Here is a 21,580-nt window from a genome sequence, read left to right as displayed (position 1 = left end):
TAAAAAAGTATATAATATCTATTTATATATAAATATATAATATCTATTTATATATAAATATATATATTATATAAAATATATAATATATTTATTATTATAGTATAAATATATATATATATATTTATTATTATAGTATATAAATATATATATTTATTATTATAGTATATAAATATATATATATATTATTATGTATATAAATATATAATATATATTTATTATTATGTATATATATATATTTATTATTATGTATATATAAATATATATTTATTATGTATATAAATATATAATATATATAATATATATTATTATTATGTATATATATATATAATATATATTTATTATTATGTATATAAATATATAATATATATATTTATTATTATGTATATAAATATATAATATATATATTTATTATTATGTATATAAATATATAATATATATATTTTTTTCAGACAGTCTCACTCTGTTGCCCAGGCTGGCGTGCAGTGGCATGATCTCGGCTCACCACAACCTCCACCTCCCGGGTTCAAGCGATTTTGCTGCCTCAGCCTCCTGAGTAGCTGGGACTACAGGCACGCACCATCATGCCTGGCTACTTTTTGTATTTTAGACTTGGCGTCACTATCTTGGCCAGGCTGGTCTCAAACTCCTGACCTCATGATCCACCCACCTCCGTCTCCCAAAATACTGGGATTGCAGGTGTGAGCCATCATGCCCAGCCGTTCCCACTTATTGAAAGGCTAATTTAAAATAGTCCTTCTGGCTGGGCATGGTGGCTCATGCCTGTAATCCCAGCACTTTGGGGGAAAAAAAAAATCTCTCATCTGGCCTGTTTCTAGAAATGCTTTCAACATCTTTTTTTTTTTTTTTTTTTTTTTTTTTGAGACGGAGTCTTGCTCTGTTGCCCAGACTGGAGTGCAGTGGCCGGATCTCAGCTCACTGCAAGCTCCGCCTCCTGGGTTTACGCCATTCTCCTGCCTCAGCCTCCCGAGTAGCTGGGACTACAGGCGCCTGCCACCTCGCCCGGCTAGTTTTTTGTATTTTTTAGTAGAGACGGGGTTTCACCGTGTTAGCCAAGATGGTCTCGATCTCCTGACCTCGTGATCCGCCTGTTTTGGCCTCCCAAAGTGCTGGGATTACAGACTTGAGCAACCGCGCCCGGCCCTTTTTTTTTTTTTCTAACCAGTTTCTTTCCCTACACACAGCCCTTGGTAACCACAATCACTAATCTGTTTTTTTTTTTTTGAGACAGAGTCCTATTCTGTTTCCCAATATGGAATGCAGTGGCACAATCTTGGATTCAAGTGATTTTCCTGCCTCAGCCTCCCAAGTAGCTGAGATAACTGGAGTGTGCCACCATACCCAGCTAATTTTTGTATTTTTAGTAGAGACAGGGTTTCCCCATGTTGGCCAGCTGGTCTTGAACTTCTGACCTCAGGTGATCCACCTGCCTTGGCTTCCCAAAGTGTTGGAGTTATAGATGTGAGCCACCACGCCTGGCCACTAGTCTACTTTTTATCCCTATAGTTCTATAGTTTTGCATTTTCCAGACTATCATAAAATTTTAAAAGTTGTAGCCTTTTGTTTCTGATTTTTCACTTAGTATAGTGCTTTTGAGATTCACCTATGTTTCATGTAGCACTAGTTTGTTCTTTCATATTACTGACTAGTATTCCATGGTGTGGATATACCACAGTTCATCCATTCACATGTTGGTGTACATTCAGATTGTTTATGGTTTTGGAGAGTATGAGTAAAGCATGAAGATCTTTATAGGGATATATATATATATATTTTTCTGTTGGATAAATAGTATTGTGATTGCTGGAAAGTATAGCAAGTATATGCTTATCTTTATAAGAAAATGCCAACCTATTGTTTAAAGTGACTTTACCATTTTGTATTCCCACCATTATGTGTGGGACTTGTTCCTCAGTCTTATCATGGCTTATATTGTCAGTTTTTTGAATAATAGATATGTAGTGGTTTCTCATCGTGGGCTTTTTTTTTTTTGGACAAAGTTTCAGTTTTGCTCTTGTTGCCCAGGCTGGAGTGGAGTGCAATGCCATGATCTTGGCTCACTGCAACCTCCACCTCCTGGGTTCAAGCAGTTCTCCTGCCTCAGCCTCCCAAGTATCTGGGATTATAGGCACCTGCCACCACGCTGAGCTAATTTTTTATATTTTTAATAGAGATGAGGTTTCACCATGTTGGCCAGGTTGGTCTCAAACTCCTGACCTTCAGGCGACCCATCTGCCTTGGCCTCCCAAAGTGTGCTGGGATTACAGGTGTGAGCTACCGTACCTGGCCTCTCATTGTGTTTTTTTGTTTGTTTTTTGAGACAGTCTCTCTCTGTTGCCCAGGCTGGAGTTCTGTGGTGTGATCTTGGCTCACTGCAACCTCTGCCTCCTGGGTTCAAGTGATCCTTCTGCCTCAGCCTCCCAAGCAGCTGGGACTACAGGCACGCACCACCACGCACATTTGACTTTTGTGTTTTTAGTAGGGATGAGGGTTTCACCATGTTGGCCAGGATGGTCTTGATCTCTTGACCTTGTGATCTGCCCGCCTTAGCCTCCCAAAGTGTTGGGATTACAGGCGTGAGCCACTGTGCCCGGACTCATTGTGGTTTTAATTTGCATTTCCCTAGTGATTAAAGCTGTCAGCATTCTTTCATGTGCTTTTTTATCTGCATACCTTATTAGTGGAAATGTCTGTTCAGATTTTTTGTTCATTATTATTGAAGTGTTTTTTAAAAGATAATTGTATGAGTTCTTTATTCTGGATACAAGTCCATTATATGTATTTTGCAAATTTTTTTTCCTAGTTTTTGTCTTTTCATTTTCTTTTCTTTTTTTTTCGTTTTTGAGACAGAGTCTTGCTCTGTCACCCAGGCTGGAGTGTAATGGTGTGATCTTGGCTCACTGCAACCACCGTTTCCCGGGCTCAAGCGAGTCTCCTGCTTCAGCCTCCTGAGTAGCTGAGATTACAGGCACCTGCCACCATGCCTGGCTAATTTTTGTATTTTTTAATAGAGACAGGGTTTCACCATGTTGGCCAGGCTGGTCTCGAACTCCTGACCTCAGGTGATCCACCTGCCTTGACCTCCCAAAGTGCTGGGATTACAGGAATGATCCACTGTGCCCACCCTCATTTCTTAACAGGCTTCTTTGAATAGCAAGTTTTTGAACACATTTGTGCTTCCTATTTTAAAAATCAACTATGGGGCTGGGCGTGGTGGCTCACACCTGTAATCCCAGCACTTTTGGAGGCCAAGACGGGTGGACCACTTGAGGTCAGGAGTTTGACACCAGCTTGGTCAACATGGTCAAACTCTGTCTCTACTAAAATACAAAAATTAGCCAGATGTGGTGACGTGCCTGTAATCCCAGCTATTCGGGAGGCTGAGACAGGAGAATTGATTTTACTATAGTAAAATCCATGTTTTAAAAACAACATAAAATAATGATTTGTTGGTGTATAATTAATGGTTCTTGGTTTCATGAAAATAATTACTGTCAGCAATGTCATTATTGCATTTGTTTATAGATAGGTATGTAAGGTTTCTATATATTGTAATTAACAGAGAAAATTAGGTTTTTTTTTGCAAAATTTGTTCTTAGAGCAAATATTATGATTCATAGTAGAATGAGTTTGTTTATTTATTTATTTATTTTCATTTTTTAGTAGAGATGGAGTTTCACCATGTTGGCCAGGCTGGTCTCCAACTCCTGGCCTTAAGTGATCTTCCTGTTTCAGCTTCCTAAAGTGCTGAGATTACAGGCGTGAGCTACTGTCCCCGGCATTAGAATAAGTTTATTAACTGCTGCCATTGTGCTATAGCAAAGGTCCAACTCAGCTGCCATTTTTTATGAAGTTGTTGCCATTTTTTCCCTGTCTACTTCTGTATGAATATAGTTGTAATTTTATTATTGTATGCCTTTTTGGTCTGTTTGTAGTCCCATTAAATCCTCAAGCACAATTTTAAGATCATTGACGTTTTGTTTTTACAACCTACAACAGTTAGGAAGGATTTTTAAAAGGAAACTTTTGAGCTGCTGTTATGTTAGCACTGATACAGTAGCTAATGATACAGTAAAAAATACCACTATTGAAAAGCAGAAACATGTAAACATAGCAATTTAGAAGAACATAGGCCTGCATTCATTTAACATTCATTATGCACCTACCATTTGTAATAGTAGAAAAGGTGTTCTTTTTCTGTTAAGAAACTGAGGCTTCATTATGCATTGCAGTGTAAAGATACTAAGATCATGGACCTATGAATATGTCCCTTTTAGTTCTGTGACTATGGTCAGTGTCCTGAGACAATAATATATACTTCCTAGGGTTGTTGTGAGGATGAATTGTATTAATGAAAGTATCTGCCAAAGGTAGTAAGCTCTAAATAAGTAAACATTTGCTATTATTGTTAGTCTTAAATGATGTCTTTCTGTTGGTAACTCCTTTATATTCATGCATTTCATTTCTACCGTCTTCTTCCTGTATGTATTTGAATATGCTGAAGTTTTTCCTTTCTTGAAAAAAACTCGAGAGAAGCAAAATACTTTAGCTGGTACCTGTATCTGCCCTGGTTAAATATGCATATGCAAACCAAACTGGTTGAATCTGATTCTTCTCCACTCATTTATTTTTTAGCTTACTGCATTCTTGATGTCTTCCCCGTAATTGAAAGCTTTTTGTGTCTTCCATTTATTAGAGCAAATTGATCCTGGTTCTATAGCTTACCAGTTGTATAACTAAGTAATTGACATAACATCTTCATGCTTCAATTTTCTTGTTAAAATATAGCAAATAATACTTAAGCTGTAATAGAGTATGAGGATTGAGAGGAATAATTAATATCAGCCTCAGAAGTGTACCTGCTACTTTCATCTCAAACCTTGTTTTCTAAATTGTCTGAACTTGTGGTTCCTCAGAACTTGTGCTCTTTTCTTTTTATCTCCAGGTCTTTGCACATTCAAGTCTTCCTTTTACTACCAGGCAGTGAGAATGCAACATCTATGTATTCCAGCATTGGTAGTTATTCATAATAGTAGGTGTGTATCATTAAGAAAAGGACCAAAATTAATAGCTAAGTCAGATAAAACCTCAGATACTGGAAAATATTGATGTACCCAGTAACTCATTGTTTAGGAGTTCAGGATTACCAAGGCTTGGTTTTTAATAAAAATATGTGTAACTCTGTTTCTTCTCGTCTTTACCTTAATTTTGTGCATGGTGTAGTTTCTATATGATCCTTTTAAGGCCTGAGTGATAAATGTTTCACTTTCTGTGTTCTTCACTTCCCTTTTAAATTTATTATTTTTAAATAGGAAATAAATTACACAAAATTCAAAACTCAGAAGGTTATATGGTTATCTTCCAGTGATTGTCCAAGGAAAAAAAAGGTATATGGTAAAACATTTTTTTCCCATTTTTCACCAACAGTGAATGAGTTACTTGCCTTGGTAGTGTTCAGTGTTACTTCTTTCTTGTGTCTTCCTCCTGAGATAGTTGGTTTATATAAGAGAATACTATGGTACCTTACTATATACAATGTTTGTTATGCCCCTTCCTCTTTTTTTTTATTTTTTGAGACAGAGTCTCACTCTGTCACCCAGGTTGGAGTGCAGTGGCACGATCTTGGCTCACTACAACCTCTGCCTCCCGGGTTCAAGCAGTTCTTCTGCCTCAGCCTCCTGAGAAGCTGGGATTACAAGCTCCTGCCACCATGCTCAGCTAATTTTTGCATTTTAGTAGAGACGGGTTTTTGCCATGTTTTCCAGGCTGGTCTGGAACTCCTGACCTCAAGTGATCTGCCTGCCTCAGCCTCCCAAAGTGCTGGGATTACAGGTGTGAGCCACCGTGCCCGGCCTCCTCTTTTTTATTTTTTATAAAAAGCATGTGTTAGAAGAGGCTTTAGTAGCTGTACATAAAGAACTTTGAGCTTTTTCATCCCACAAGTTTTTCTTTAAATATTTTATTTTAAATTGAGGCCTAATTTATACATTATTATTAATTTATTTATTTTTTTCGAGACGGAGTCTTGCTCTGATGACTGGGTTGTAGTGCAGTCGGGTGATCTTAGCTCACTGCAACTTCTGCCTGCTGGGTTCAGGTGATTCTCCTGCCTCAGCCTCCTGAGTAGCTGAGATTATAGGCATTCGCCACCACACCTGGCTAATTTTTGTATTTTTAGTACATACGGGGTTTCACCATATTGGTCAGGCTAGTTTCGAACTCCTGACCTCATGATCCGCCTGCCTCAGCCTCCCGAAGTGCTGGGATTACAGGCGTGAGCCACCGTGCCTGGCCTTTATACATTACATATTGTAACTCATAAGATTAGAGATGATATTTTTTCCTATGTATACGGTCAGGTAACTGCCATCCAGATTAAGATATATAACATTTTCAAGACCCAAGCAAGCCGCCTTCTGTACCCTCCTAGTCAGTACCACTGCTCTCCCTTTTAAGAGGCCTCTCTCCTGTTTTTTGAATTTCACGTAAAAGGTGTTATGACTTTTATATCTGATTTTATTTCTGAAGTTATTTCTGTGAGATTTATTCATATTGGTGTATAGCAGTTGTTTACTTTCTGTTTTTTGGTAGTTTTTCCATTGTATGAATAAAACAGTTAATCTTTTCTTTTTTTCTTCTCTTTCTCTTTCTCTTTCTTTTCTTTTCTTTTTTTTTTTTTTTTTTTTGAAACTGATCTCACTCTGTGGCCCAGGCTGGAGTTATATTGACCTGATCTCACTCTGTGGCCCAGGCTGGAGTTATACTGACCTGATCTTAGCTCACTGCATCTTCCACCTCCCAGGTTCAAGCGATTCTCCTGCCTCAGCCTCCCGAGTAGCTGAGATTACAGGCACCCACCACCAAGCTTGGCTAAGTTTTTGTATTTTTAGTAGAGACAGGGTTTCATCATGTTGGCCAGGCTGGTCTCGAACTCCTGACCTCAGGTGATCCAGCTGCCTCGGCCTCCCAAAGTGCTGGGATTACAGGCTTGAGCCACCATGCCCAGCAACAGTTAATTTTTCTATGTAGATACTGCTAAACATTTTTTTAAAGTATCGAACCAATCAAAACTACCACTATTGGGAATCTGACTTGCTTCACTAGAAAACAACACTATTGGCCGGGCACGGTGGCTCAAGCCTGTAATCCCAGCACTTTGGGAGGCCGAGACGGGCGAATCACGAGGTCAGGAGATCGAGACCATCCTGGCTAACACGGTGAAACCCTGTCTCTACTAAAAAATACAAAAAACTAGCCGGGCGAGGTGGCGGGCGCCTGTAGTCCCAACTACTCGGGAGGCTGAGGCAGGAGAATGGCGTAAACCCCGGGAGGCGGAGCTTGCAGTGAGCTGCGATCCGGCCACTGCACTCCAGCCTGGGGGACAGAGCGAGACTCCATCTCAAAAAAAAAAGAAAACAACACTATTGGCAGTCTTTTTCCACAACTTTACTTTGGAAAATTTAAACATATGGGAAAGTTTCGAGGATTTTTTTTTTTTTTTTTAACATTCAGGGCTAGATAACATATGGTAAAATATAGCGATCTTAGGTGTTCACTGTGAGTTTTGAAAATTAAACATAAGCATTACCCCAAACAAGATGTAGAATACTTTCATTATTCTAAAAACTTCCTTCATGGCTCTTTCTAGTCAGTTTCACACAGCCTCTCCAACAACTTTTCTGATTTTCATATCATAGATTAGATTAGTCTGTTCTTGGCATTTGTATAAATTGATTTCTTCTGTCTCTGGGTTCTTTTCATTGGTAGTGTTTGACATTCATCCATGTCGTTGCATGGTCTGGATGCTGGGCATACTGTTTGCTACTGGGGCGTCATTGCTTCTAGGTCTTTCAGTGGACAAAATGAGGAAAATATATGTTGGGAAAAATATACTGATTTTACTCATTTAAAGCTTTCACCATAGGATTCTTTCCTATCTTTCTCCATTTTATATTTCAGACTCCCTTCTCAAAGGAGTTTCATTTAAAATAAGTCCTAATTGTAATTTAAAGAAATGCCCAGTTATGGCTGGGCACGGTGGCTCACCCCTGTAATCCCAGCACTTTGGGAGGCCGAGGCAGGTGGATCACGAGGTCAGGAGTTCAAGACCAGCCTGGCCAACTTGTTGAAACCCCGTCTCTACTAAAAGTCCAAAAAACTAGCTGGGTGTGGCGCCTGTGATCCCAGCTACTTGGGAGGCTGAGGCAGAGAATTGCTTGAACCTGTGAGGTGGAGGTTGTGGTGAGCCGAGTTCACACCACTGCACTTCAGCCTGGGTGACAGAGCGAGACTGTTTCAAAAAATAAAAATAATAATAAAAAAGAAATACCCGGTTATGGAAAATATAACCTGAGAGTTAAGTACCATACTAATATTAAGAGCAAGAGTAGGTTCTTTTTTCAAAATCTGTTCATTTCCGAATGGATAATATTATATTTTTTTGTTTTTTTTGAGATGGAGTCTTGCTCTGTCTCTCGGCTGGAGTCCAGTGGCGTGAGCTCGGCTCACTGCAACCTCTGACTCCCTGGTTCAAGTGATTCTCCTGCCTCTGCCTCCCATGTAGCTGGGATTACAGGCACGTGCCACCACGCCCAGCTAATTTTTGTATTTTTAGTAGAGATGGGGTTTCACCATATTGGCCAAGATGGTCTCGATCTCCTGACTTCATGATCCACCTGCCCCGGCCTCCCAAAGCGTTGGGATTACAGGCGTGAGCACCTCGCCCGGTTAATGTTCTTAATTATATACAGCATGTTCTCCAACTAAAATGTAGTGGGCTTTAATTTTTATAAGTTAATGTACATATAACTTTGTATTGTTTTTATATTATACATTTTATATTTATCCTAATTTCTAAAAACTCCTGTACTTCAGTGAGAAGTTAAGTCAGTAAGGCTTTAGTTTGTATCTTGAAGAAATTTTGGCCTAGTTTTGTTTTATCCTTAAATTATAGTACATATTGGGGAGGCATCATAGCCTAATGGCTAAGACTTTTAGTTGCAGATAGATAATGGTTTGAGTCTGGTGTTGTCTCATACTAGATCTATGATCTTCGATTAAGTTTATTTCTTTGAGCCTCAGTTTCCTCATCTATATGCAGGGGTGATACCTTCTTTGTGAGGTATTGTGAGGAATCATGAGTACATGTAGTACTTATTATTCAATAAATTGTGGTAATTATTACAATAATAAAATGCCTAAATTTTATTTGGTGATATTTTAATGGAAGACAAGGAAATATGAGAGAGAGAAGAAAATAGCAAAAGTCAATTTGCTCCTAGCTGATTCAGTATTCCTTAAATGACTATTCTAATTGTGAAAAATTTATCATCTGAAGTTAAATAAGTGGGAGATCAGGATATTTGTTACTTTACAGGCACAAATGATTTTAAAACTTGTTGTGTTCTATGTAGTTATGGATTGTTTAGAATCGTTAACTGCAAATTAGTTTGCTAATTTCAGATTTTCAAATTTTTAGGTTCTTAGAAGTATAGCATAGGCAGTGAAATAGCTCATAATTTTAATAGCTCAATTTCTGTTAATAGGCACTGAAGGATAGCACAGAAGTAGAAATTGTGGATGAGAAAATGAGAAAAAAGATAGAACCAGAAAAATGGCCAATTCCAGGCCCTCCTTCACGCAATGTGCCACCAACAGACTTCTCTCAACTGATTGATTGTCCAGAGTTTGTACCAGGCCAAGCCTTTTGCTCACATACAGGTAACATCTTTTCTTCTAGAGCAAACGATGTAACAGTGGGTTATTTGGTCCAGTTTACTTACTTACTTATTTATAGTTTATTTAGATTTGATAGGAAAATTAAAGCTAACTGAAGGACTTTTGATGTCCCATTTTGTATTCATATTGCCTCACTCACAGAGGTATAAATTAAGGATTTAAGAATTATGAGGAAAGCTGTCTTATATTTCTTGTTCTTAAATTATATGTGTACTTTGTCATGTATGGAGTTTCTTCCTTTTATTTTTACTAAATAACTATAGATATATATCCTGTTTTCCCCTGTAAAATTGGAATAGTATGATTGGATTATTCTAAAAAGGTCTTATACTCAAGAGTGGGGTAGTCTTCCTTTAATTTTGTTACCAATGTGCTTTAATCTTGTCTTGGAAAGATAAGATGACCTACATTCTAAATCAGAATTGGGATTCTCTTTAATTTGGTTGTGTTTAGAATTTCCAAAAGCTTTAATGTTAATAATTTTTTCCTGGATCATTTTTAAGACATTCCCTCTTGGGAAAAAATGTGTGCTTAAACTTTTTTCAGTCAGGGTGATGATCTTCTGAAGCTCTTGGATGTCATTTGATCGGAATATGCAGTGGAATAGGTGACTCACTGAAATGCCATTATAAATACTGGAACAAATCCTGCTGCAAAAATGAAAGCGATCAGACTGTCTTCTGTTCAAGAATGTCTATTCCCACCTCCTGGTGGAGGAAGTTGGGCCAACACTGCAGTGGAGATAACCACCTTTGCGATAATGAGAGACAGACCAGAGGACTGCTACTCTTTTTATAGGAGCTGCCTATTTCTGTGTAATTGGCCTGGGCTGCATGGGCTGCTTTTATTCATGGTGGGAAAGTTAATTATTATTATTCTGGAAGTACTGCAAGAGTATGTTTTCTGTTTCCAGGGCTATGTACTTGTGTCCAGATGAATAAAGCAGAAAAAGGGGATTGAGTAGCATTTCCCAGATTCTTAAGTACTTTGCTATTTGATTTGCCTTTCAGTGTAGTGTACATTGCAAAACTCAGATATTGTCATGATGTTTCACTTGGACATAAGACTTATTAATGTGGACACTTAAGGGGTAAGGAATTTAAGAACTGGATGAGGGTATTTCTTTCTTTACTCTTCAAAATGTATTTTTGATACATCAATATGAGAGAACGTCCCATCAACAAAGCATCGATGATGGGCAGTCTCACAGTATTTTTATCTTATGTTTCTTTGTCAGGCTTCTGCTTCTAATTCCAGTAAGCAACTTGGACAGGCATTTTAAAAGCTGAAGAAAAGTGACATTATTTTAGCTAGTGGTTTTTAATTTATTTTTTGTTAAGATATAATGGGTGATTAAATAAGTTAGATTTATTTATTGTATCAACTTGGGTCCAAGATGATAGTTTTAGCCAACTTGTGAACAGGCATTGGGTAAGTTAGATGAAATAACATATACTTTCTCTATAGGGTAGGTAAGATAGGTCCGTCAAGTTGGTAATGCCTGTCCATCAACCGTTTATGCATACTAATAAAATTATAAGAATAAAATCATAATGTCTTGTACATTTTTGTGTTTTTTATATACACTCAGATGCATGCACATACATATTGTCTGAAACAAGCCAGTATATATTCAAATGTCATACATTTTAGGTTATTTAGATTATATATCAGCAACTAGATGATTAATGAAGAAATATAGAAAGATGGAGGGTTCTTAGAATTATACTGATTCACATTAGGTCATAGGAATAAATATGTAAATCACCTCTTTCCATGAATTCCCAGATTTCTCACCTTAATAATTTCCTAGTGATAAGAAAGCCTAGTTTCTTTAAGTCAATGGGGAGTAGTATGTCACCAAAAATTTGAAGTGGAAATAGGGATAAGAAGCATAGACTGTGTTTATATATATCTATGGGTAGAGAAAAGTAGTGAAACTATATGTCATTTTAATCTCAAATTTGAAGACCTTAAAAATTTTAATGACATAACTCTTTATGATTTGGGAGGGATTTGTATGGTAAAATATTCTAACATAATTGGTCTTCTTCATCAAAGAGATTAAAATTTCTATTTTTTTTTCCTATCTGGAGGTTGAATTTTCTAATAGGGGTTGAACTGAGCAGAAGTCTACCTTTATGCACCACAAAACATTGATTATGGGAATGGTAAGATTACTTCTGAAACAGGTTTTGCAGTTTTTTGGATATGGTTAGTATTGTACTATTAACTTTTAAATGAAAGGATTTCATTCATCAAAATTGAAAGGTCAGGTACCTGACAGTGTTGTTTTTTTTTTCTTTTTTTAAATTTTAATAATCTTCACAAGGGCATTGTAATGTAGTGTTTTTCTTTCTTTTCTTTTTTTTTTTTTTCCTTTGACTCTTAACACCACTCAATGAGAATTTTAAAAAGTGCCACACATAAAATATGTAATCCCTTTTTCAGGAAACCTGTTTAATTACCCAGAAATGTGATCCTCCCAAGGTAGAAAAAAAATCATACCAGAGATGAAATGTATATGGTGATTTATCTTTGGAGAGTTTAGTTGATAATTTTCTTTCCTTTTTTTTTTTTTTTTTTGTGGAGACGGAGTCTTGCTCTGTCGTGCAGGGGCTGGAGTGCAGTGGCGCAATCATGGCTCACTGCAGCCTCCGCCTTCTGGGTTCGAGCGATTCTCTTGCCTCAGCCTCCTGAGTAGCTGGGATTACAGGTGCGCGCCACCATGCTTTGCTAATTTTTGTATTTTTAGTAGAGACGGGATTTCACCATGTTGGTCAGGCTTGTCTTGAACTCCTGACCTTGTGATCAGCCCACCTTGGCCTCCTAAAGTGTTGGAATTACAGGCGTGAGCCACCATGCCCGGCCACTGATAATTTTCAGTTAATAAAAGCAGCAAAGATAAATTTTCTGTGTTCTTACGAATTATAACAAGTATTCAATATATGTATCTAATTTGTTTTTTGTTTCTAAGTAAGTTTAGTATCAGGTAATCTAAGTCATTTAAACTCATTTTGTCTTGGAAGATTAGGGGTTTACTGTTACCCTTAATCTGTTCAGATGTATAGTTTGAAATCTTCATTATTTTAAAAAAAGATGCAGAAGACCACACAGAGCATATGTATAAATTAATTATTATGAGGTTAACACCTTTACAAGTCTTATTCTAAGAATTGCATGTTTTCTCATCTTACCCATATTCTTTAGTGTTTTAATGTCATTTCATTTCTAAGCATATGTGTTGTGAATATATTGAAATGCTTTACTTCCCAGTAGAAGCATAATTCAAGCTTAAATAACGTTTAGAGATCATTTTATAAGAAACAGCTGAGTGTTGTGGCATACACCCGTAGTCCCAGCTACTCGGGAGGCAAAGTTGGGAGGATGCTTGAGCCCAGGAGTTCGAGGCCAGACTGGGTGACATACCAAAAACTCTCATATATATATATATATATATTTTTTTTTTTGTTAGAGATGGTGTCTTGCTCTGTTGCCCAGGCTGGAATGCAATGGCATGATCTCTGCTCACTGCAGCCTCCGCCTCCCAGGTTTAAGCAATTCTCCTGCCTCGGCCTCCCGAGTAGCTGGGACTACAGGTGTGTACTGCCACGCCTGGCTATTTTTTTGTATTTTTAGTAGAGACGGAGTTTCACCATGTTGGTCAGGCTGGTCTCGAACTCCTGACCTCAGGTGATCCACCTGCCTTGGCCTCCCAAAGTTCTGGGATTATAGCATGAGCCACCATGCCCAGGTCTTCATCTACTTTTAAGGCTTTATTTAGTATGAACATTGATAATTCATAGTATTAGAAATAAGAGTTCTCTGGGCCAGGTGCTGTAGCTCATGCCTATAATCTCAGCGCTTTAGAGATTGAGGTGAGAGGATCGCTTGAGACCAGTTCAAGACTAGCCTGGGTAACAAAGTGAGACCCAGTCTACAAAATATATATATTTTTAAGTTGGCTGGGCATGGTGGTGTGTATGTGTAGTCCTTGTTATTCAGCAGGCTGGGTTGGGAGGATTGCTTGAGCCCAGGAGTTGGAGGCTATAGTGAGCATTACCATGGCACTGTACTGCTGTTAGGGGCCCTGTCTCTCTCTTTTTTTTTTTTTTGAGACGAAGTCTTGTTCTTGTCCCCCAGGCTGGAGTGCAGTGGCGTGATCTCGGCTCACTGCAACCTCTGCCTCCCAGGTTCAAGTGATTCTCCTGCCTCATCCTCCCGAGTAGCTGGGATTACAGGTGCCTGCCACCACGCCTAGCTAATTTTTTTATTTTTATTTTTATTTTTTTAGAGAGACGGGGTTTCACCATGTTGGCCAGGCTAGTCTCTAACTCCTGACCTCAGATGATCCGCCCGCCTTGGCCTCCCAAAGTGCTGGGATTATAGGCGTGAGTCACCGCGCCCCGGCCTCTGTCTCTTAAAAAAAAAAATTAAGTCTCCTGTATGGTTCATGAAAAAGAAAAAAAAAAAGTGTTCTCTGGAGTTAATATTTTTCCCATTCCTATAACTAGACTATTAATGTTCATCCAAAGCATGTATTTCACTTGTACTTTTTTTGTGAATGAATTGGTGATACATGTGTTGTTAATAAAGTTATGAAGCACCAGTGTCCAATGAAAATGTGAGTCATATATATAACTAAAAATTTTAGTATTAAAATTATAAAACAGTTGAAATTAATTTTAATATTTTAAATAAATATTTTAATTTAACTTAATAGATCCATTTATTTTTGAGATGGAGTCTTGCTCTGTCTCCTAGGTTGGAGTAGAATGTCGCGATCTCGGCTCACTGCAACCTCTGCCTCCTTGGTTCAAGGGATTCTCCTGCCTCCCAAGTAGTTGGAATTATAGGCACCCACCACCACGCCTGGCTAGTTTTTGTATTTTTGGTAGAGATGGGGTTTTGCCATGTCAGACAGGCTGGACTCCAACTCCTGACCTTAGGTGATCCACCCGCCTTGGCCTCCCAAAGTGCTGGGATTACAGGAGTGAGCCACCATGCCCGACTGTGCCTATTCTGTTGCACAGCACAGTTCTAGAGCTTTTCCTGTTATGAAACAAATACATAGTCTTCTATAAATAATACAGTAATCTAGTAGTTGAGTCCTGGTTGAGTCCATGTGTCCAAGGGGAAGATTTTAAAGCTTTTACTCTTATCTATGTCTAGCATGTAGATGAACGTAAAATCTTGAAATACTCTTCTTAAACCCATTCTTGAAATGTGCCTTTCATTTAGTAAATATTAAAAAAAAGATTGCTGGTGTTAATTTATATCAGCTTTCTGCATCTAACGTTTAACTTCTCCATATTTTCAATGAATTGACTTAGAGAAGTTAATGATGTTAAGAATTTTATGGTATACATTTTTGAAAAATAAATTTTATTGTGTATATTTGAGACTTACAACCTAATGTTAGAGATTACATTTTTTAAAGGCACCTTGTGTCCAAAGCAAGTTCATATTGCATCTTCAGACCTGAACCTGAATGTGGCTTAAAATACTTAAATACTCTTTGACTTTTGAAAAAATATTTATAAAAGAAGCCATTTGATTTTTTTTTTTTTTTTTCTGAGACAGAGTGTCGCTTTGTCGCCCAGGCTGGAGTGCGGATCTCAGCTCACTGCAACCTCCACCTTGTGGATTCAAGCAATTTTCTGCCTCATCCTCCTGAGTAGCAGGAATTACAGGCGCCCACCACCAGGCCTGGCTAATTTTTTTGTATTTTTAGTAGAGACGGGGTTTCACCATATTGGCCAGGCTGGTCGTGAACTCCTGACCTTGTGATCCACCTGCCTCAGCCTCCCAAACTGCTGGAATTACAAGCGTGAGCCACCGCGCCCGGCTCCAATTTGAGTTTTATAATTTTGATTAAAAATAAACCTACAGAAGTGTACTGTATAGAAAGACATTTCAAATTCCAACAGCTTTTAAAGGCTTTTAATGCCAGGGCTGTGTGCATTAGGGATGTAGTGATGTGACATTTACTCTTTTTTTTTTTTGAGATGGAATTTGGCTTTTGTTGCCCAGGCTGGATTGCAATAGCGCCATCTCAGCTCACTGCAACTTCCGCCTCCCAGGTTCAAGCGATTCTCCTGCGTCAGCCTCCTGAGTAGCTGGGATTACAGGCATGCGCCACCACGCCCGGCTAATTTTGTATATTTCGTAGAGATAGGGTTTCTCCATGTTGGTCAGGCTGGTCGACATTTTACTCTTTAAAGTATTTCAGTATGAGCCAAAGTAGTAAATGACTACACTGCATTTATTGCAGTAGGCAAACCTTGTTGAGCCAAGGAAATGTGAAAACTAGGAATAATAACGGCTTTAGTTTAGACCCTAGTAGAACAAGAGACTAATTTTATCTTGAATAAGATGTGCATTTAGCTTAACTATGGCTTAATAGCAATTGAGATTCCATAATTTCCTTATAATTTATAGATTTTAATCTAAGATTTTTCAGAGAACTTGACTTCCTAATAGTTGTACTGTCATAATTAGGAAGTGAATCACATTGATATTCTTGAGAAGTTTGCGTGAATGTAGTGGTCTGTGTAAGAGTTGGTGACATTCCTTTAATTATTCAATGGTTTCACTTTTTAGTAAATCTTCAGGTTTGAAAATCACTGGAAACCTTACAGTTGAGACTGATCATGTTTTTGTGAAAAAATATCAAGCCTCATTTAAGGAAAAAATGAAATGTATTTTATAAGTAAGAAAAGCCATTATCATTTTAACTATAGAACTAACTTAAAATTTTAGAGTCTGCCCCAAATTCTCCAAGAATTGGAAGCCCATTGAGCCCAAAGAAAAATAGCGAAACAAGTATTCTTCAAGCAATGTCTAGAGGTTTGTCCACCAGTTTGCCTGACTTGGACTCAGAACCTTGGATAGAAGTTAAAAAGAGACATCAGCCAGCACCAGTGAAATTGAGGGTAAGTTGTTACAGACTGAGTGAAGTGTGACATACCCTGGGTGGAGTATAAGGTCAGTGCATTTTATGTTTGTTAGGTGCATATGTAAAATTTGGAAAAGTTTAGCAAAGTTTTAAATTTGTAATTTTTGGACTTCAGTAGACACTTATGGGTTATTCTATGAGGAAAATAAGTTGTATCAAGTTTCAAAGTGTATTTTTTTTTTTTTTTTGAGATGGAGTTTCGCCCTATCACCCAGGCTGGAGTGCAGTGGCGCGATCTCGGCTCACTGCCCCCTCTGCCTCCCGGGTTCAAGCGATTCTCCTGCACCAGCCTCCTGAGTAGCTGGGATTATAGGCACGAGCCACCACGCCTGGCTAATTTTTGTATCTTTAGTAGAGACGGGGTTTCACCATGTTGGTCAGGCTGGTCTTGAACTCCTGACCTCGTGATCCACCTGCCTCGGCCTCCCAAAGTGCTGGGATTAGAGGCGTGACCCACCACGCCCGGCCTTAAAGTATATTTTTTATTTCTGAACATGATTTAAGAATTTTGGAGGCTGGGCACAGTGTCCCATGCCTGTAATCGCAGCACTTTGAGAGACCGAGGCAGGAAGATTGCTTGAGCCCAGGAGTTCGGGGCCACCTGGGCAACATAGGGTGACCCTGTCTCTACAAATAATTCAAAAAACTAGCTAAATGCCAATTTTTTGGTGGAATGTGCCTGTGGTCTCAGCTACTCAGGAGGCTGAGACAGGAGGAACACTTGAGCTCAGGAGGTCAAGACTGCAGTGAGCCATGATCATACCGCTGCACTCCAGGGAGAGTAACAAAGTGAGATCCTGTCTCAAAAAAAAGAAAGAATTTTGTCTTGGTTTTTCTACTTGTGACTAATTTTAACTTGAATAATATTTCAGTTTTTTATAAAGTTGAAAAAATATGACTTTTTTTTTTTGAGACAGAGTCTCGCTCTGTCGCCCAGGCTGCAGTGCTGTGCTGCGAAGTTGGCTCACTGCAGCCTTTGCCTCCTGGGTTCAAGACAGTCTTGTGCCTCAGCCTCCTGAATTACTGGGATTACAGGCTCACTCCACCATGCCCAACTATTTTTTTGTGTGTTTCTGGTACAGACGGGATTACACCATATTGCCCAGGCTGGCCTCAAACTCCTGTCCTCAAATAATTCGCCTGCCTTGGCCTCCCAGAGTGCTGGGATTACAGGCGTGAGCCTCTGCAGCCTGGCCAGAAAATATATAAATTTTGAAGTTATACCCATGTTAATTATTTATAAGGTTTATATAAGTGTTGGTGATTTATACATCAGCTTTATATATGTTTTGGTGATTTAATGCACAAAAGGAAAAGAAAATTGAATTTTTGGTGGGGGGTACATAAGGGAGTGAGATGGTTATATTTATAAAAAGAGCAATAGGAGATCCTTGTGGTGGTACTGCTCTGCATTTTTCGCTGGTGGTAGATACACGAACTTACATATGTGATAGGATTGCTTTGATCTAAATAAAAAATGAGTGCAAGTAAAATTGGGGAAGTATAAGCTAAGACTGATTTATATCAAAGTCAATACCTTGTTTGGAATGTTGTAGTATATTTTTGTAAGATGTTAACATTGGGGGAAACCAGGATACATGAGATCTCTATTATTTCTTACAACTGTATGTGAATGTATAATTATTTCAAAGTAAAAGTTCACTAAAAATAAACTTGGGAAGAATGCCACTCAAAAGATTCAAATATTGAAAGTAAGCTCTCTAAAGAGGATGGAAGGTATTGAGAGGATTGTGATGTGGAGGACCAGCAAATTGTTTCTGGTGGCTGGTTTTAAAAGTATAAGGAGAACTGTATAGTTTTATGGCCAGAGAATGCCAGTATATCTGAAATGTATGGTATTTTGATGCTACAGACTGAGGATCTGGCCTGGAGGAAACATGGCTTTAGGTTCTGGGGACCTAGATATTTCAGAGATAACTGTTGAGGTAGCTCAGTTATTGACATTATTTTTAATATGCTTTTAAAAAAGTGATCTTTTAAAAACATTTTAGAGTGGGTATAGAAATCTTGGTTGGACATCATTTTTCTTTGGAATTCTAAAAGCATTTTTCTTTTGTCATCTTGGTTTCTTTTGTCATCTTATAAAAGTCAGTCCCTTCGCGTTCTTTGTATCAAGTGTTTTTTTTTTTTTTCTTCTTGAGATTTTTTTTTTTTTTTTTTTGAGATGGAATCTCGCTGTGTCGCCCAGGCTGGAGTGCAGTGGCGCAGTCTTGGCTCACTGCAACCTCTGCCTTCTGGGCTCAAGCGATTCTCCTGTCTCAGCCTCTTGAGTATCTGGGACTATAGGCGTGTGTCACTATACCCAGCTAATTTTTTGTATTTTTAATAGAGATGGGGTTTCACTGTGTTAGGCAGGATGTTCTCGATCTCCTGACCTCCTGATCTGCCTGCCTCAGCCTCCCGAAGTGCTGGGATTATAGGCATGAGCCGCCGTGCCTGGCCTGAGATTTTTTTTTTTTTCTTTTTTTTAAAGACGAAGTCTTGCTCTTGTTGCCCAGGCTGGAGTGGAGTGCAATGGTGTGATCTTGGCTTACTGCAACCTTCACCTCCCGGGTTCAAGAGATTCTCCTGCCTGAGACTTGTGAGTAGCAGGGATTACAGGCACCTGCTATCACACCCCGCTAATTTTTGTATTTATCTATTTTTTTCTTTTTCAGACAGAGTCTCACTCTTCCCCAAGCTGGAGTGCAGTGGTGCGATCTCAGCTCTCTACAACCTCCCCATCCAGGGTTCAAGTGATTCTCCTGCCTCAGCCTCCAGAGTAGCTGGGATTATAGGCACACGCCACCACGCCCAGCTAATTTTTGTGTTTTTAGTAGAGACGGGGTTTCCTTATGTTGGCCAAGCTGGTCTCGAACTCCAGACCTCAGGTGATCCACCCGCCTCAGCCGCCCAAAGTGCTGGGATTGCAGGTGTGGTCCACCGCACCTGGCCTAATTTTTGTATTTTTAGTAGAGACGTGGTTTCACCATGTTGGCCAGGCTGTTCTCGAACTCCTGACCCCAGGTGATCCGCTGGCCTCGGCTTCCCAAAGTATTGGGATTACAGGTGTGAACCACCTCACCTGGCCTTGCTTGAGATTTTTAAAATCATTTCTTCATCCCCACTCTTGAAATTTCAAGATGATATGCTTTGGTATAGGTCTAATTTTAAACAGAAAATCTTTTTTTTTTTTTTTTTTTTTTTTTGGCAGAGGGTTTCACTCCCTTTGCCCAGACTGGTGTGCAGTGGCGTGATCTCTGCTCACTGCAGCCTCTGCCTCCTGGGCTCAAGCGATTCCCCTGCCTTAGCCTCTTGAGTAGCTGGGACTACAGGCACAAACCAACAGGCCTGGCTAATTTTCGTGTATATATATATATTTTTTGTAGAGACAGGGTTTCTCCATGCTGCCCAGGCTAGTCTTGAACTCCTGGGCTCTAGTGATCCACCCACCTCAGTCTTTCAAAGTGTTGGGATTATAGGCATGAGCCACCGTGCCCAGTCAGGTCCTTTTTTTTTTTTTTTTTTTTTTTTTTTTTTGAGATGGAGTCTCGCTGTGTCACCCAGACTGGAGTGCAGTGGCGCGATCTTGGCTCACTGCAACCTCCACCTCCTGGGTTCACACCATTCTCCTGCCTCAGCCTACCAAGGAGCTGGGACTACAGGCGCCCGCCACCATGCCCGGCTAATTTTTTTTTTTTTTTTTTTTGTATTTTTAGTAGAGACGGGGTTTCATCGTGTTAGCCAGGATGGTCTTGATCTCCTGACCTCGTGATCCGCCTGCCTCAGCCTCCCAAAGTGCTGGGATTACAGGCGTGAGCCACTGCACCCAGCTCAGTCAGGTGTAATTTTATTCGTTGTGCTGAATATTCACGTCCTTCATTTTGGGGAAACTAATGTTTCTCTGATTTCCACTTTCTGGTATCTGTTTTCATCTGATGTTGGACCTCCATGATTGATCATCTAACTACTGGGTGTTGGGTGTTTAAAAAAAGTTCTCTTCTGATACTTTCATTATTTCCATCATTGTTTTGGTTGCTTTTTGAAGACTTTCTTAATATCCGGCGATTTTTGGTTGATGGTTCATATTAATATCAGTAAATTGGTATGGTTTTCTTTTTTGGTCTAATCTGCTCATCCAGGGCTGTTTTGTTTAATGTGAGGTATGATTGCACACTCTATTTTTAGCTTTTTTTTTGAAGCAGATTTTTGCTCTTGTTTGCCCAGGCTGGAGTGCAATGGTGGCATGATCTCGGCTCACTGTAATCTCCACCTCCTGGGTTCAAGCGATTCTCCTACCTCAGCCTCCCGAGTAGCTGAGATTACAGGCACCTGCCACCACGCCCAGCTAATTTTTTTGTGTATTTTTAGTAGAGACGGGGTTTCACCATATTGGTCAGGCTGATCTCAAACTCCTGACCTCAGGCAATCCACCTGCCTTGGCCTCCCAAACTTCTGGGATTACAAGCGTGAGCCACTGCGCTCAGCCGATTGCACACTCTTGGTAAGTGAAAACGTCCTATGGACTTGGACACCTAGGCAGAGAATAGAGATGCTGGCTCTTTTTCTCCAAAATTGCTAAAAAAAAAAAAAAAAAGGAGTACTTTTCTCTGAGACGTAGAATTTCTTAGTGTATCTCATTCATTGGTGAAATTACCTTTTCTTTTCCTCCCCCAACTCTATTTTAGAGGTTCAAAATAATACTAGGATGTGTTCAACTTCTATTCAGCCCCAGTACCCAAAACATGAGCCCTCTCTTGTGAAATCTTATTTTGTTTAGAAAGTAATTCTCAGGCTTTTAGTTGGGAGCGATCTTTATATAGTTTTATATTCTGAGATAAAGGGATTGGATTGACTGTTTTAGCT

The 21,580-nt window shown here is 39.1% G+C and overlaps 1 protein-coding gene across 15 annotated transcripts in view; it reads left to right on the top strand.

The window, feature by feature from the left end:
• Nucleotides 1–21,580, top strand: part of LARP1B (La ribonucleoprotein 1B) — a 156,657-nt gene that overhangs the window by 36,535 nt on the left and 98,542 nt on the right. For 12 of the 15 annotated variants that reach the window (XM_050791526.1, XM_050791524.1, XM_050791523.1 and 9 more), the window contains exons 9-10: nucleotides 9,564–9,738; nucleotides 16,519–16,691. In XM_050791526.1, coding sequence (XP_050647483.1) covers nucleotides 9,564–9,738; nucleotides 16,519–16,691 — 348 coding nt within the window. Of the gene's footprint in view, nucleotides 1–9,563; nucleotides 9,739–10,302; nucleotides 11,308–16,518; nucleotides 16,692–19,392; nucleotides 21,205–21,580 lie in introns of those variants that run through there. The other 3 variants (XM_050791536.1, XM_050791534.1, XM_050791533.1) reach the window with 2 other exon arrangements.

Source organism: Macaca thibetana, chromosome 5 (assembly GCF_024542745.1).
Source record: "Macaca thibetana thibetana isolate TM-01 chromosome 5, ASM2454274v1, whole genome shotgun sequence".
NCBI classification, from domain to species: Eukaryota; Metazoa; Chordata; class Mammalia; order Primates; family Cercopithecidae; genus Macaca; species Macaca thibetana.
This window is presented reverse-complemented; position numbering and strand designations above follow the sequence as displayed.